The sequence below is a fragment of the Dipodomys ordii genome, unplaced genomic scaffold, assembly GCF_000151885.1.
Source record: "Dipodomys ordii isolate 6190 unplaced genomic scaffold, Dord_2.0 Scaffold90, whole genome shotgun sequence".
NCBI classification, from domain to species: domain Eukaryota; kingdom Metazoa; phylum Chordata; class Mammalia; order Rodentia; family Heteromyidae; genus Dipodomys; species Dipodomys ordii.
The window spans coordinates 548845-565068 of NW_012267306.1; the positions used below are offsets into that span (position 1 = coordinate 548845).

At 37.3% G+C, this 16224-nt stretch overlaps 1 protein-coding gene across 1 annotated transcript; it reads left to right on the top strand.

The window, feature by feature from the left end:
- Positions 1–11132: 11132 nt before the first annotated feature.
- Positions 11133–14773, top strand: Tfpi2 (tissue factor pathway inhibitor 2). Its single transcript, XM_013026000.1, has 5 exons — positions 11133–11228; positions 11481–11663; positions 12515–12697; positions 14113–14283; positions 14649–14773. The coding sequence occupies exons 1-5, from the start codon at positions 11141–11143 to the stop codon at positions 14771–14773; spliced, it is 750 nt and encodes a 249-aa protein (XP_012881454.1). The 5' UTR covers positions 11133–11140.
- Positions 14774–16224: the final 1451 nt, after the last annotated feature.

Consider the following 16224-nt stretch of genomic DNA (forward strand, 5'->3'; position numbering starts at 1 on the left):
CTATTTTTCTGGTTAAAGTCTTGTGGACTTTTCTACCCACACTGGCACATGGCTTTGAATTGTGATCCTCTGGATCTTAGCCTTTTTTTTTCTCTTGCCAGTCCTGGGACTTGAATTCAGGGCTTGGGCACTGTCCTTGAGCTTCTTTTGCTCAAGGCTAGCACTCTACCACTTGAGCCACAGCACCATGTCCAGCTTTTTCTGTTTATGTGGTACTGAGAAATTGAACCCAAGGCTTTATGTATGCTAGACAAGCACTCTACCCCTAAGCCACATTCCCAACCCCAGGATCTTAGCCTTTCGAGCAGCTGGGATTCCAGGTGTGAGTCACCAGCATCTAGCTCCTATCATATTAGTTCAAAGAAAATGAATGCTCATCAGCACTTGCTAGTTGTGTGGCCTTGACTAAGTTATCTAAAATAGATGTGTCTTCATTTCTTGGAAAATAGAACAATAGTATTATCTATATTGTAGATTTGTTTGAGAAAAAAATGAGGACTACTAATGTAGATGAGGACTATATAACAATTTGATGCACAGAACAAACCTTCAGTACCTGTTAGCTGGTGTCATTCACTCCGTACCTCTGAACTTCCAGATTGTACTTTCTTCCTTAGCACTTATAGGTGCCTTCAAATTCTTTTAACCAATACATAGTAGATTCTACTATTGTCTCACCTACCTCCTCCTTTTCCAATCTACAGTAGCAACAATATTGCCTATCAAGGATAGACCTGCACAACCTGGTTAAAGGGAACCAGTTTACCTGATATTAAGCTAGATATTAAGCTCCCATCTGGGCCCTGAAGGTGATTTGTAGTTAAAAAAAAATAATGGCAAGCCAATGAGGTCATTACAGCAGTATAGATATTTTACTTCTTGACTGAAATTTTTGGTTATAATTAGGAACCTTCCAGAACTCCAGAAACTTCATATGATACTAGATTTCTGAAACTATGTTTGTCTTGCTTTTTTTAAAAAAAAAACTAGTATTTCTCCTGTCTCATTCTGCTTTTTCTCATTTCTTTAAGACATCTTAAAGATGAGATCTTATCGTTTGGACAAAAGTCTGTGTCTTGGGCTCTATCTCTAGGAATTCCAAGCTAAGATGTACAGTGAGTTATTAATGCTTTCACTAAAGAGGCCATACCTTTATAATTTATATTACATTCTCATTACCAGCTACTGTTCTGTGTATTGTTTGGTATATAGAAGAAAGTCAGGAAGTGGTGCTAAAGTTACTTAATTTATGTCATCAACACTTGCCGAGATATAGAAGTACTTCAAATTATTAAATATTATTTTATTAACAAGTGGTTTCTCAAATTTAAAAATCTGTGATTGGTTTATTGAATAATTTTTAACATGAAAAACACTTCATTTTGAGGAAGTATGTTTTTAAAAGATTCTAGGAAACTTGCAAATTTGCTGACACAGATCTTTTAAGAAAACCTCTGTGAGATTTCCATAGGAAGAATGGGAATTAAAGTTTCACCCCATCAAGGACCCCCTTGACACAAAGAATACCATATGTTGTCTGCATGAAGATTCCAGATGTTCAGAGTAACATCAAAGCAAAGATTCAAAGAATTCAGGTCAAATTCATCTATGTTTTTTTCAAATGAGATAAAGTGGTCCAGAGAGCTCAAATGCCCAGTCTCACAAGGAGAGTTAGCAAATCGAAGCTTCCAACCCAAGTGTTTGTTTATTGGTCCAGTGTCTATTCCTATCCAGAATATTTCTGTGGAACTTGAATAAAAGAGTGGATTTTTTTCCCATCAAACAAGTGTAACAGATTTGTTTTTCCAGTTTAAGTATAAAGAATTTACAGAATTATATACAAAGACACTTCAGAATTAACCACAAATGGCACTAGATCCTCTTTTCCTTCATATTCCAAGCTTTTAGGTTGTGTTCCCTCTCTATGGAGAGTCTAAAGAGTGGCTAAATCAGATTCCAGCCCTATGACCAATCATTCCTAATGTACTTTCAGTCTGTTTAGGGGTAATACAATTAGGGAAAATCATACCCCAGTTAAGAAGTTTTGTCATTTACCTTAAATTTCAGCTTTTACTACCACCAGGAGTCCCAAGATTAAAAAAAAAGAAAGAAAGAAAAAAAGGAGTGGAGAGGGGAGGGGTAGGGGGTAGGGAGAAGGATCACAGTTCTACCCTATTCAGACAGTAGTTTTCAGTGGGGGTGATACTGACCTCTAGGGGACACTTGAAAAAAAAAGGTTAGATTGTTTATTATGATTTTCAGTTGTTTGTGGTTGTGGATGAGGAATATCAGACATTTCTCATTTATCTAAACTTTGGTACATGAAATAAACTGCCCCACATACAGTATAATCGATGCAGCACTTACATAGACAAAAAATATAGTTTTTGGAATCTTGAGCCTAACTTTCTTTTGTGTAAAACATAAACTTCATCTCATGTGATATAAATTGAATTATACAATCTTAAAATATTTTCTAAAGGAAAGTTATAGACCAGCAATTATATATTCTTTCAGAAAACAGTATCACTCACTGTATCTATCCATGAGCATGGTATATGTGTCTGTCTATATTCACTCTACATCCTTAGTAATTCAATACTTTAAAAGGATCTGACCATTTCATATACTCACAATAGATTTTCATACTGAAATCCATCATCATTCCTTATAATTTGTTATCTTTGTATTCCATAAATATAACCTAGGCACTAGCCATATTTATGGCTTTAAATAGGCCATTATGAATTTTTTATGCATACATACTTGAGTTTGGTATAACTCATGGTCATAATGACCAGAAAAAAGGGAGGATACACACATTGCCTTAACTTCTCCTGGTCTTAAATACCAGAATAAATATTACTGGTTAAACGTAGCCAACAATAATAATTAGTAAAGGATTTCTAGGAGAGGGGCTAGCCAATGAACAATTAGGGTTAAGCACAGTTTACTCAACGAGGCAATTCATATAAAAATATGAAGTATATATATATATACATATACACACACACACACACACAACACACACACACACACACATATATATATATATATATATATATATATATATATATATATATATATCACCCCATTGAGAATTCTTGAAAAACATAAGATGAAAGGTAAATCTACCTAGTAACAAAAGCAAGTCCTAAGGGCTATGGGCAGAAGGGAAGGGAAATACCCTTGCTAGACCATGCATTAGTGTTTGTCAAAATATTTTTGGAGAATGCAACTATATAGAGTGGGTTAAATGACTCTTCATGTCTCTCAGAGTCTCCATTGAGTTTCTGCTACTATATTTTAAAATTAAAATGAGCTAGTATAATATTCAAGGGATTCCTGTTTTCTGTTTATTTTACCACAGTACACCTAAGTTTTTTTTGAAGTAAGAGTTCTGGATAAATAAAATATTTAAGTCCAGAAGGCTTATATTAGGGGAGACACTATGGAAGCTATTGTCTAAAATCTATGATTTTATTCAAAGAAATAATCATAGCTTCTTTAAAATAGGAATGTTGCCAGTACATTCTAAATAGTATTTTATTAGCATTCAGTATGATATGATTGTTCAGAAACAAATCCACGAAATTATGCACACCAAACTTGAAATGATTATTGTAAATTTATCCTGTAGTATTCTATTTTATATTTAAATTTAAATTTTATTGTCAAGGTGATGTATGTAGGTGATACAGTTACATAAGTAAGGTAGTGATTACATTTCTTGTCAAAATGAACACCCTCCTTCATTTTTCCCCACTTTCCCTCCCTCAATCTGCCTCCCAAGTTGTAGAGATCATTTCCAATGTATTGTCTTGTGAGCATCACTGTTGCATTGGTTCCCTCTTTGTCCTTTGTCTCACCATTCTTTTGTTCCCCTTCCTTTCCCTAATTCAGATAAATGTGTATATACTATTCTTCTTATACTATGCTAACATTCTAATTGGGACAATAAAAGAGCAACAGCTGTTAGCTGTTCATTTTGTTCATTCATCCAGCAAATATATGTTGTGTTTATTATCTGCCAGCCATGATTCTAGATACTTGATGGTAGAGCTAGAGAAGAAAAAATGGATTAAGAAAATACCTTTAGGAACTTTCATTCTACTAGGGGAGATAGCCAATGATCATATATAAAAGTCACTCATATCATATTTAACTAGAATAACAGCTAAAGCAAAAATTAATCAGAAAAGGAGTAAAAAGAGGACTTATTAGAAATGCTTTAATTATAGACATAGGGGGACAAAAAGACTGTCAGAGACACTACTACTGGAGTCTGAGGGACTTCATATGTAAGAGACATACAGGCAAAATAAGAAAGTGAAGAGAACAAAGAACTAGAACCTGGAGAATTCTACTTCTAGGGAGATGTGATGAAATAAACAAAGAGGTTTGAGCTTGTTGTCCTAGGGATTAAATGAGATATGAGTTTACAAGGTTTTGAGCATTATTTGTCTCACACTTTGAGGAACACTCACATGCAATGTCTATTTGTATAGCTTTTTTCCTGTTTTTCTACATAAGCTGATAAAATGTATTTATTCATAAAACTTATTTATTCTGTAAATACTTATTGATTAATCTTCTGAAGCCAAGAATTCTTGAGATGATTTGGGGTTGAAGCAGAAAATAAGATCAGCTTTCTTATCTCTGTGACCTCAGTTTATGAGTAAGACAAGATCACATGAAAGTGACAGGGTGAGATTAGTAAGGGACACAGTCAGTGAGTGGATGGGTCACACAGAACTTTGCAAACTCTGGGGAGGCACAAAATGAGAATCTCCTGAAAGACTGTAGCTTTATTTTGATGTAGTGGCCCTATTGTAATATGGTAGATGTGCTGTGATCTGATGCATAAAACATATTCTGCTCTGTCAGACTTTTGTGTGAAACAAAGGTGGAAACAGAGAATTTAGGTAAAAATCCAGAATAAGAACTTTATGTGATAGTCCCTTAATATGTGTTATATTTGGACTACATGGATTGCTTTCTAGAGCTATATAATATGTGGAAAAATAAAAAATGTCATTTATGTAGAATTGACCGAACTATTAAAGGATTGAACAATGATAGATAGAACATGTTAAGAATTACTCTGGAGTTTCCCTTGAGACCCTTTGTAGAAATGCTATTGACTGGGGGAAAAATAGAAAGATGGAGGATACAGACCAAGACTTTTGTTTAGAACATATAATATTGGAGATGTCTGTTAGACATCCAAGTACAGATATTAAATAGATATTAATATTGTGAATTAAGAGGAGAGATAGAGGCAACACACATTTGTATGTATAGGTATGTGCATCTATATGTAAAATGCCTGTTTTTAATAAAAGAATACAGTTCCAGAAAAGACTCATGTTTAAGTGTTGAGTCATCCTATCTTTACTCCTTTACCTGGAAGAGAAGGACAGTGGAGAAGGAACAGTACCTAGGCAAGAGTAATACAGAAAAAGGCAGAAGAATGTGTTAGCATTGAGACCAAAAGCAAAATATTTCCAGATTTAGAAAGAATTTGAGCTGTCAAACATGAGTGAGAAGGTTAACCACGTGGTCTTGGGTGACCTTTGTAATAGCTGCATTGGGTGTTACATGGACTGGAAGGGGCTGAACATGTGGCCACCAAAGGACTATCCTTAACAAAAGATGGCCCATTCTTTCTCATTCTCTTCTTATGGAAGTTTAATTAGAAGTGAATGTGGAGGGAAAACCGGAGTTAAAGAAGATCATGTATAGTGAAGACAGATGGTGAAGGTAACATGAAAAGTTTTGTGGGGAGAAAAAAAAGCAAGCAATGAACTGGGGTCCTAATAGGGGAAGGATCTAGAATCATCTCTTAAGTCTGGGTTGAAACAGCATCAGATGTAGGGCATCTTACATGGAAATTATTAAATCCTAGATAGAAGTCTAAAGAGAAGAGCAGAAAAGATGATTTTTGTAAGAATTAAACAATGAAGACCTTAATAGGGAAAAAGGGAAAAAGAGCCTAGAGCAATAGTTGAGGGGTTAATTTCTGGACCAAAATGTTATTTCCGTTTTTAGGGTACATGGCAAGACTCATTTGGTCATGAGGAATGGCTCATGTGCCCCTGGTTGGTTGAATGTATATAACCAGCCTAATATATTCAACTCTATTCTAATACAGTTTTTACTTTAGCTCAAGTCAATGAAAGCAAAATGTAGATGACAGTACTATGAGATGTTTATCCTTCCCAACCTGTAACTAGTGGCTCCCTCTGTCCCCAAATGGCAGTTATCCCTCCTGTGTGATTTAAAATGCAAGTATATTTCCTATAAATCTGCAAAACCCAAATAATTCAAAGACATATGGCACTTTGACAATTAATAACATAGCTAATGTAATTTGCCTGGATTATTAAAATGACAATATTTTTTTTTGCAAAGAAAGGTGTCTTTCCATTTGAGAGGTCAAGGTCTATTACTCCAAGCTAAATATAACCCTGAAAATGAGGACTTTGGTGATTAGCTCTCTGAACCTTCTAATCTGATTATCAGTTTTAGCAGATGTTCCTTCAAAGCATTATGGCCATGCATTTACACTGTAACTGTCTGTTTGCTCTTGAATGGATTGTGAATTTCATGGTAGGGTAAAAAAGAAATCCGAGGTAGAGCTAGCCAGGTACTGACCAGAGTCGTAAGCACAGGCCATACAAATTATACATCCCTAATCCTAAAATCCTACATCCAAAATGCTCCAAAATCGGAAACTTTTAAAGCACTGACATAATGCCCCCAAGTGGAAAATTCCACAACTGATCTCAAGTTACCTATCACAGTCAAAAGAGGTGCACCAAAAACATTTCATAGAATCATCTAATATCAGATATTTCATATACATCTAAGGTGTATATAAAAACATTGACAAATTTTCTGTTTAGACTGGAGTCTTAGCTGCAAGATAATCTTATTATGTGTATGAAAAATATTGGAAAATAAAACTCTCAAATATGAAATATGTCTTGTCACAATCAAATTTTGATGATGTGAAAGAAGAAGACCCATTCCAAGGATTGAGATCAGAAAGAAGATCAGGACTCAAACTGCCTTTGCTGGCTTTGGGGAAGTCATGTGTCTACCTAAATCTTTACCTCTCTTACTTCAAAATGGAAAGAATAAAGTGTCTCTTAGATGACGATTGTGGGACAGAATTCACTTATGGAAAGATTAGGCACAATGAAAACTCTCAATAAACATTAAAGGCTAATTTATTGTTTTTGCTATTGATGTTCCCACAATTGTAGAAAAATATCTCTTCTTCTCCCATTCTCTCTTTTTTTTTTGGTAACTGGTCCTGGGTACTGTCTATAGGCTCTTCAGCTCAAGGCTAGCACTTTACCTCTTGAGCCACAGCACCACCCAGTTTTCTGAGTGCTTTATTGGAGTTAAGTGTCTCTCGGACTTTCTTGCCAGGGCTGGCTTTGAACCACAACCTCCAGATCTTAGCTTTCTGAGTAGCTAGGATTAGAGGTGTGATCGTCCACCAGCTCCCAGATTTCCCATTCTTGACACACCACTCTCCAGCACTGTGATAATCAAGGCTAAAATTTGAGGTAAACAATTCATCTGTGCTGAATGTGGGAAGTCTTGGATGAAATAGTCCAAACTTGTCTCAATTTTCTGAGTGCCATGTGCAATTAAAGACGTGAAAGAGATGCTTGTAATCCCAGCACTAGGGAATCTAAGGTAAGAGGCTTTTTTTAAGTTAGGTTTTTCCTACTTCCTCCACTGTGATTTCATACAACCGAAAGTCTATTTAAATATTGTACTAGGAGCACTACACTGTAAATCAGTTAGCACTAACCTCTCTACCTTGTTATGCTATGGATTCCCTATTGTGTTTGTCTTTGCATCCCACACATTAGTACAGGGTTTGGTACATTTTAAAAATTTAAAAACAACACCTCCTCTTCCCCCCTTCCCCCCCTCCCCCATGGAGTTCCATCCTTTGTGTGGCCCTCACATACACTCTGTGTCCAACAGAGGGAGCATGAGAGTAACTATTTCCCATGTGACCCAAGTTTTTGGAAACAACTAGTTGTTGAAAGTTACCTCAACTTCAACAAAACCCTCATGAATAATAAACCCTAATTATTTCTTAGAACAGATCAGTTAAAAATGTCTTAGCAGATGTGAAGATCCCTCCTTAGTGCCAATTTGATTCAAGTTTTATTTTGACAGGGCTTAAACTAACAGGGAGCAAGAGCTTTCTATTTATTAAAGTGTTAACAATATAACCTTTTAAAACACTTTAAAAAAATAACAGGTATCTCCAAATTACTAGGCTCAATTAATTCTTATCATTTGCTCATTCATTGATCAGGCATATTGCCTTTCTCTAATGTCTGTGATAAAGATGAAGCCCATTTAACTCAATACCACCCATAAATTCTTGAGCATCTACCAAACCTCTCAGAGAACAGAGCATCTTACTGAAAGCCCAGAAAAATCTAGAAGCTAATATTATCCAAGTAATTTAAGATTCATTTTCCATGGGGCCAAGGGGACTATGAGAGAGATAAAGATCTGCCATGTGCAGAGATAGTCCTGAATCACTGGAGCTTTTAAGTTTCTTTTAGACTTTAATGTACAGTAGAATGAACCCAGGCCTGCATGTATTTAGAAAGAATACAGGACTGAGAAACTTAAAAACAAAACAAAACAAAACTGGAGCTGGGTACCGGTGGTTCACGCCTGTAATCCTAGCTACTCAGGAGACTGAGATCTGAGGATCGCAGTTCAAAGCCAGCCTGGGCAGGAAAGTCTGTGAGACTTATTTCCAATAAACCACAGAAAACCGGAAGTGGCTGTGTGGCTCAAGTGGTAGAGTGCCAGCCTTGAACTGAAGAGCTCAGGGATAGCACCCACGCCCAGGGTTCAAGCCCCACAACAGATAAATCAAAACACTGTCAACAATCATGGGATAGCACCCAAGCCCAGGGTTCAAGCCCCACAACAGATAAATCAAAACACTGTCAACAATCATGTAAGTAGAAATGAATAGACATTTTATCATTCTACATTATAGATTATCCCACTGTTAAATGGGTATACATAGTTTCTTTAGCATTAAATTTGAGAAGTCCATGGTTTGTATTTTACTGAATACCAAACTACTCTGGGCCTCTGTGGTGTGTCACAGACACTTTAACTGTCATTTAGAATGGCAAGAAGAGCTCTATCTAGATGACAACTTTCCTCAGTTCCTTTCTAGCCTTAGATTTTCTATGGACACATCCTCGGGCTCATGGCAAGCTTTTGTCATAGAAACTGTCTTAAGGAAATACAGAATCATGATCTTCCTCTGGAGGCCATGGAGAAGTCATTTTGCTTTTCCGGAATGGTTTATCAGTGTCATTTCAGTAGTTTTCAGGACATTTAGAGCCTTTTACTTTGGAAGAGTGTTTTTTATTTAAATAGAGTCCTTTCCTTTCTGCTAACATGGCTTGACAAACATAAACTTTTAACTATCTCTCTTATTCAATTCTTCTTCCTCTGTCAGTGATTGAAGAGGTGTTAAGACATAGTCCATTTGGTATAGAAAAAGAGAGAAAAAATAACATGGCTAGAGTGCCTCTCTGAGCACTGATTTCAATCTGTGTTTAAAGACTCCCTGCAGAAAGCTAAGAAACCTGTTTTTGCTCTACTCCTGTTCCAAGTTCATGAATCACACAGCCTCTCTGAGTTGACTGTATATTCATTCTGCTTTGGCCAAAAGCACTCTGATGTTCATTACCTAAAGGGAACTATCAAAAAGTGACATCTAACTGGTGTGACCTCTTCAAGCAAGAATAGCTGATGAGGTCAACGTCATAGGTTTTAGTCCCACACGGCTAGTTCACATTGTCCTCTTTACTGGTGGGAGCTGGTATGCCATCTTAAAAATATATTCCAAGGTTGTGTGTGTGTGTGTGTGTGTGTGTGTGTGTGTGTGTGTGTGGTGGGTGATTTGCTGGAGGTAGCTTTCACTGTCTCTTGCTCTGGAGAATTGACCATACCCATCTCTCTACATTTCTGCATTCACTGATGGAGATCGGTAAACTATACAAAAGAGATTCCTCCCTCTTTTTGTCTCTTTGAGAGAGCTTTAAGTTAAACTTTTGCCTCTATAGCTCTGAGTCAAGCAGACTCATTTCTGGAGCAGCTTAGTCTCTTCCTAGGAATAAAATTCTGTACCCTGATTTCAGAGCTGTTGGACACTGACAGATAACAGGTGATGTGCAAAATATCACAGATTGTTGGCCCACTATGTGCCAGAGCCCTGTACTCTTCAGGATTTTCCCAGAAAATTGGAGGAGAACTTCAATCAACTCCCTACTGTGCCCTGGAAGTTGGGTTGTGGGGGATGATGATTTACTAGAGAATGTCAAACAAAACAAAAGGAGAGGGAGAGGAAAGGAAGATACATTCATTGAGAGAGCTGTTTCAAGTATCCCCCAAATATCTTGAATACATAGATGCAGTTGTCAAAAATTCATCAGACCGCACACATAAGATGTTTTAGGAGTCTCTAATTAAATATAAATTAGAATTGCATGAGAATCCATACAGAATGGATTTCATGTAAAGTCCATTTAGATATTGAATCTAATGGAGTCAATTGTAAAGCACAAGACTGGATACACTTGACCCCAATGAGACCCACAAGTCTCTCTCTTTCAGCTCCCTTTACATCTGTGCATTTCTGGGTCCTAAAGTGTGAGCTCAGGCTTCTTCACCGTGATGCAGCAATTCAGGACATTGAGCAATGTCCCCTAGGTCATTTTCTTCCTTCCTGGTTTGGGTCAATGATGGGAAATCACAGACAACAGACATAAACACACTAGAGGGATATACCCTTCTGGGCAAAGGAGTAAGTTTGGAAAGTAGGTTCAACTCTTCAACATAGTGGGGATTTCCTCCCTCCTGGACATCCTTTGCAGGGCTGGCAGGGGGTGGGGGGTTGGTTAGTCATAGCCCTAGGCGTGAATCAGCCTCTGCAAGCTCCGCCCTGTCGGGGGTCAGCTAGACTCTTCCCACATAAAGCAGAGCCCACCTTCTGAAGTTCAGACGCAGCACACCCTCTCCCGTGGGGCTCCTTCTTGGCAGGCTCTGGGCAGCTTGAATCCGCACCATGGACCTTGCTCGACCCCTGGGACTGTTGCTTCTGGAGCTGCTGCTGATGGAGGTTGCGCCCGGCTTGAATGCTGGGGCACCCACAGGTATCTAAGGCTGGGCGTCTTCCCAGGTCCCCGCGGCTGTTTTCCTGCTGCTGTTTCCCTCTGTTCTCCACCACCACCACCACCCCGGCCCCCAGGTCCTTGCCACTCACCCAGGGAGACTCCCCAGTTGCCCCTCTGTCCCCCCCCCCCGAAAGGGTACAAAACTCCCCAGGGATGGTGTGCCCTTCCTTCTCAGGAACTCAGTCTGACTGCCTTCCCTGCCTGTGGCATTCTGTCCTGCCCCTCCACTAGGCAATAATGCCAAAATCTGCCTTTTGCCCCCGGACGAAGGAATCTGCCGGGCCCTACTTCTCAGGTACTACTATGACAGGCACACGCAGACCTGCAAGACTTTTTCTTACGGGGGCTGCTACGGCAACGCCAACAATTTCTACACTTTGGAGGAGTGCGAAGACGCCTGCTGGAGAATAGAGAGTGAGTGTCCCCAGCGCCTTCTTACACCAGGCTTCTGGCTCCTTCCTCCTTCAAAGGGCGGCTAGGAACTCATCTCACTTTCCTGATGGGGTTTTCTCCAGGAATTCTGAGCTTGAATTTCTTCAAGTGTTCAGCAAACTTCACAGCCTTTTAGTTTCCCAAAGGAAAAGAAACATCTACAACCACTAACACAGTCTGTCTCCCTGCGCTGCGCTGCGTGACATCTCTGTACTCCGGGACTGTGTGTACTTTAGGAAGAATGTAGGAGTTCCTCACGGGGGCCAAATAAATGCAAGGGACAACTTAAGAGCTTTCCTGTATTTATCATGAGTTCCCAAGACTACAGCTTTTCTTTCCCTCCTTGAGACCGTAGCCAATTATCCATCTTTTTGAAGTATTTTACTTTGAAAAGGTGTGTTTTAGCTTCTTCAGTGACTTCATTTCTGTCCTTAGAGGTTCGTGCAAACACCAAGTTTAGATTCACAATACTGTGTTCTGCTTGAGGATATTTTTGTTTGGTTTTTATTTGATTGTTAAGGAGTGTAATGGGTTTTTCCAGTTACAGAACTGAGTCAGGGGGAAATAATGCATTCTTAGAAGTAATTGATTAACTTCACATGCAGAAGTAGCCAGAGAACAGAATCCCTATTGAATTTGAATGATACATCACAGTGGAGTCATGTCTGGGTGTACTGTGTTTAGGAAAAAAAAAAAAGGAAATCACTAAATGTAATTATTTTTCCTTGGTTGTTTCTGTAATTGTGGTAAGTTTTTTTTTAAGTAATATTAAAATGACCACTTTTAATCATATTATTTTATTCCCTCTTCTCTCCTTCCTCCCCCGCCCCCAGAAGTTCCTTTAATTTGCCGTTTAGAAGTCAGTAAGGGTCAATGTGGACAGCCCAGAGAACAGTATTTCTTCAACTTAAGTTCCATGGCATGTGAAAAATATATGTCTGGGTCATGTGAACACAATCAGAACCGATTTCCTGATGAAGCCACTTGTAGGAACTATTGTCTGCCAAAGAAGAAAGGTAAGCCATATTTTTATGATGTTTCTATTTCATTTTTCTTTCAAGACTTTTGAGTAAAAAATGGTTTCATTAGAAATTAACATGCTTTGTAGTCTTGTAATTTCACTTAGTATGCTGTAGCATTTTTACTTTATTTCGTTTTGCTTGGGATCTAAACCAGACCCTGTCAGTCCTAATATTACAGCCCCAGGTAGCAGTCTAGCCCTCCATTTTAACATGTGAAGATGTAAACTAGAAGTTAATGACTTGCCAAATTCTCAAGGCTGGGAAGGGACAAAATCATTATTCAAAATGTTGCTGCTTTTTTCATGTTGTCTCTTTAGAACTACAGGATTCAGTTAAATAGCCTTCATCCAAAAAAAAATCTGAAATCAGAGGTGGTCAGAATAAACAATTTGAGCACTTACAGGTATCACAAGTGGAAAATTTCATTCCTGACCTCCTGTGATGGAGAGGTCTCAGTCAAAATGCAGGCACACTGAAAATCATCGCAGAAAGAAATCTCTTCAAGCTAGGAGTATATGGTATACAGGAAAGTTAAATGAATTTCTTGATTAAACTTGAGTCTCATCTCAAAGATCTCTCATCATGCATATTAAATTATTACAAATTTGACAAATTCTGGAATACTTCTAGTCCTAAGCATGTGGGATGAGTTATGCTCACCTTCTATTGCTCAGTTCCTTAACTTTAGAGTAAAAATTATTATAGTACTCTTTAATAAAGGCCATGACTTCAAGTTTGTGGAGAATCAGATAGTGGATTATATGCTCAAGATTTTGATTAGCTTTCTGTATTTTTTGTAAATGCAAATTGCAGCAAAGATATTCTAGGTCTCCTTTATTCATGACTTCTTACTTATTCCATTTTACACTTCCCATCTTTGAAATGATAGGCTATTTGTGCAGTGTTTAATAAATGTGAAGGGAGATAGCCCAGGCATCTTTTTCAGATCCAGCAGAGACAATTTCATTAAAAAAAAAGAGATTTAACAAATAAGCTGGGTGCTGGTGGCTAATGCCAATAATCCTCTATACTCAAGAGGTTGAGGTCTGAGGACTTCAGCTCAAGGCTAGCACTGGCAGAAAAGTCTATGAGACTCTTATCTCCATTAACCACCAAAAAACTGTGGAGCTGTAGTCAAGTGACTTCAGACTTAAGTGAAGAAGCTAAGGGACAAGCTAGCCTCAAGGCCTTGAGTTTAAGCTCCCATACTGGTACACACACACACACACACACACACACAGACACACACCATAAAGATTTAGAATTACCAAGAAATAGCATACCTTCAATTTGAGACATACCTTAAAGTTTAATGAATAAATTCTGTGATTAAGAATAAAGTTTCTATGGGATTAGATGTTCTTCACTGTTCATTAATTTTGCTATTCTTATTTTCTTTTTCTTAAAAGCTCCATCCTTCTGTTACAGCCCAAAAGACGAGGGACTGTGCTCTGCTAATGTGACTCGCTATTATTTTAATGCAAGATACGAAGTCTGTGAGGCCTTTACCTATTCTGGCTGTGGGGGAAATGAAAATAACTTTTATTACATGGAAGATTGTGAACGTGTTTGTGCACAAGGTAATAGATTTCTTCTTATCCAGTCTTTAAACAAACTTTGTGAATAATTCATAAGCAAAAATATGTATTCTGTATCCATTTGACTACTAGAAATGGCCATTTGTAGATTAATCCAACATAAATGGCACTTCCATGCTGATTTGTTTTGTTAAATATACATCCTGCCTAGCTGCAGCAGTCCATGGCTACATTCTCGTATTTTAAAAGGTAGAGATGTTATCAACAGAGTGTACTATGAAACTAAGGAACTTTATCATCAGTACAAAGGAGATCAGTTGAGCTCATAAGCATAATGGAAAAGCTGAGCTCAAGTGAGCCTATGGACTGTAGACATGTGATGTTGATTATTATTTTGTTGATTTCAGCCTTGGAGAAGGATGAAAAGAAGATGCCAAGGCGTTTCTCTGCCAGGAAACGGCTGAACCTCCTGAAGATACGCTCTAGAAAGAATTCTAGCAAATTGGTTACAGTTTTAGCGGAAGACTACTAGGGTAGCATGGGAAGGGAGCATCTGTTCATAATTTTATCTCTAAAAGTTACTTTTACAATTGCTATACAACTTGTGGGTAGATCAGGAGGGGGACACTGGAGGAGAGTGAAGGAAGGGCTGACATTGTCCAAAAAGAAATGTTCTCATTGCCTGACTTACGAAATGGTAACTCCTCTGTGCATCACCTTAATAATAAATTTTTAAAAGTAAAGAAAAACAAAAGAAAAAATAGCATAATAAATTAAAAACTCATTCATCTAAAAACTTTAAAGATTACTTTTATAGTTGTATATATACAAGTAGCTGCTACTCAAATATGAACTTAGCATTTTTAATGTTCCTATGTTTATGAGATGGAATTTTCTTAGGATACAAGATGTAGTGCAAATCACTCACCTAGTTCTTGGGGTGGCTAGTCTTAATTTCAGAAGGCAACAATAACAGAAATGGAATAAGACTATGCAATCAGGAAACTTTAACATATAGGAACATAAAAAACTGGGAAATATATTTCACTATAAGTTTAAAAGACAGAGTATATTTTAGGCCCAATGAGAAAAAGGTACAGATTTGCCAGCACCTGAAAAGTTATTTCAAATAGTATGTAGATCCTCTACCTGTAGTCCTTCTATAGTGTCAGATGGTAACTGATGAGGAAGGGGGCTTATTTCAAATATTGTAATAAAGTGTTTTTATCTGAATTAAAAGCTGATCAGTTAAATAAAATAAAAAAATCCTAATGGTTAAAAATTAGGTTGCATCTCTATTTCTGTATCTATTTATTTTTCTGTCTACCTGTCTACCTATTTACTCTCACATACATGTATATATTTATGCATGCGTATAATACATAGATGACTTTCCACTTTTCCTGTTATAGTATTTCCACCAAAAATGATTTGGAGAACAATAAAGTTGTTAAAAAATGTTGTACTATTCAAAGTGTTTGTATTACACCAAGAATCACAATCACTCATGATTTAGTCATCTAAATTCCATGATTAAATTACTTTAGATATTTAATAATGCTTTCTATAATTATGATTAGATTGTTTCTCTATATTGCAAAAGTTTTTAAACACTCTGTTTTCTAGGTACAATTAGCATGTTTAAAAGTATGCCCCATGTTTAGTAAAATTATAAATGTATTTGCCTTGTGCTTGAGAAATCTTTGAAAATTTATTTCAAAGTTATTTTGACAGACAGCTTTATGCTAGGTAGCAATGACTGCAAACAACAGGTGATTGGCTGAAGAAATTATGGATAAGGAACTATATAATATATATTATATACCAGGTATATTATATTAAAAATATTCTTACCTCAGGAATGCATTTATAAAGAGGACCTCAAATATGGGATAATCATACACTTGCACACAAATACCAAGGAAGACATAAAATTATGAGTGATTATTCATTGGGGAAAAAGAGTGTGGACATGAGATAAAG

Coding starts and splice junctions, on each gene's coding strand:
- Tfpi2 (XM_013026000.1), top strand. CDS start 11,141: ATGGACCTTGCTCGACCCCTGGGACTGTTGCTTCTGGAGCTGCTGCTG. Junction 11,664..12,514: donor CGCCTGCTGGAGAATAGAGA/GTGAGTGTCCCC, acceptor CCCCGCCCCCAG/AAGTTCCTTTAATTTGCCGT. Junction 12,698..14,112: donor TTGTCTGCCAAAGAAGAAAG/GTAAGCCATATT, acceptor TTTTCTTAAAAG/CTCCATCCTTCTGTTACAGC.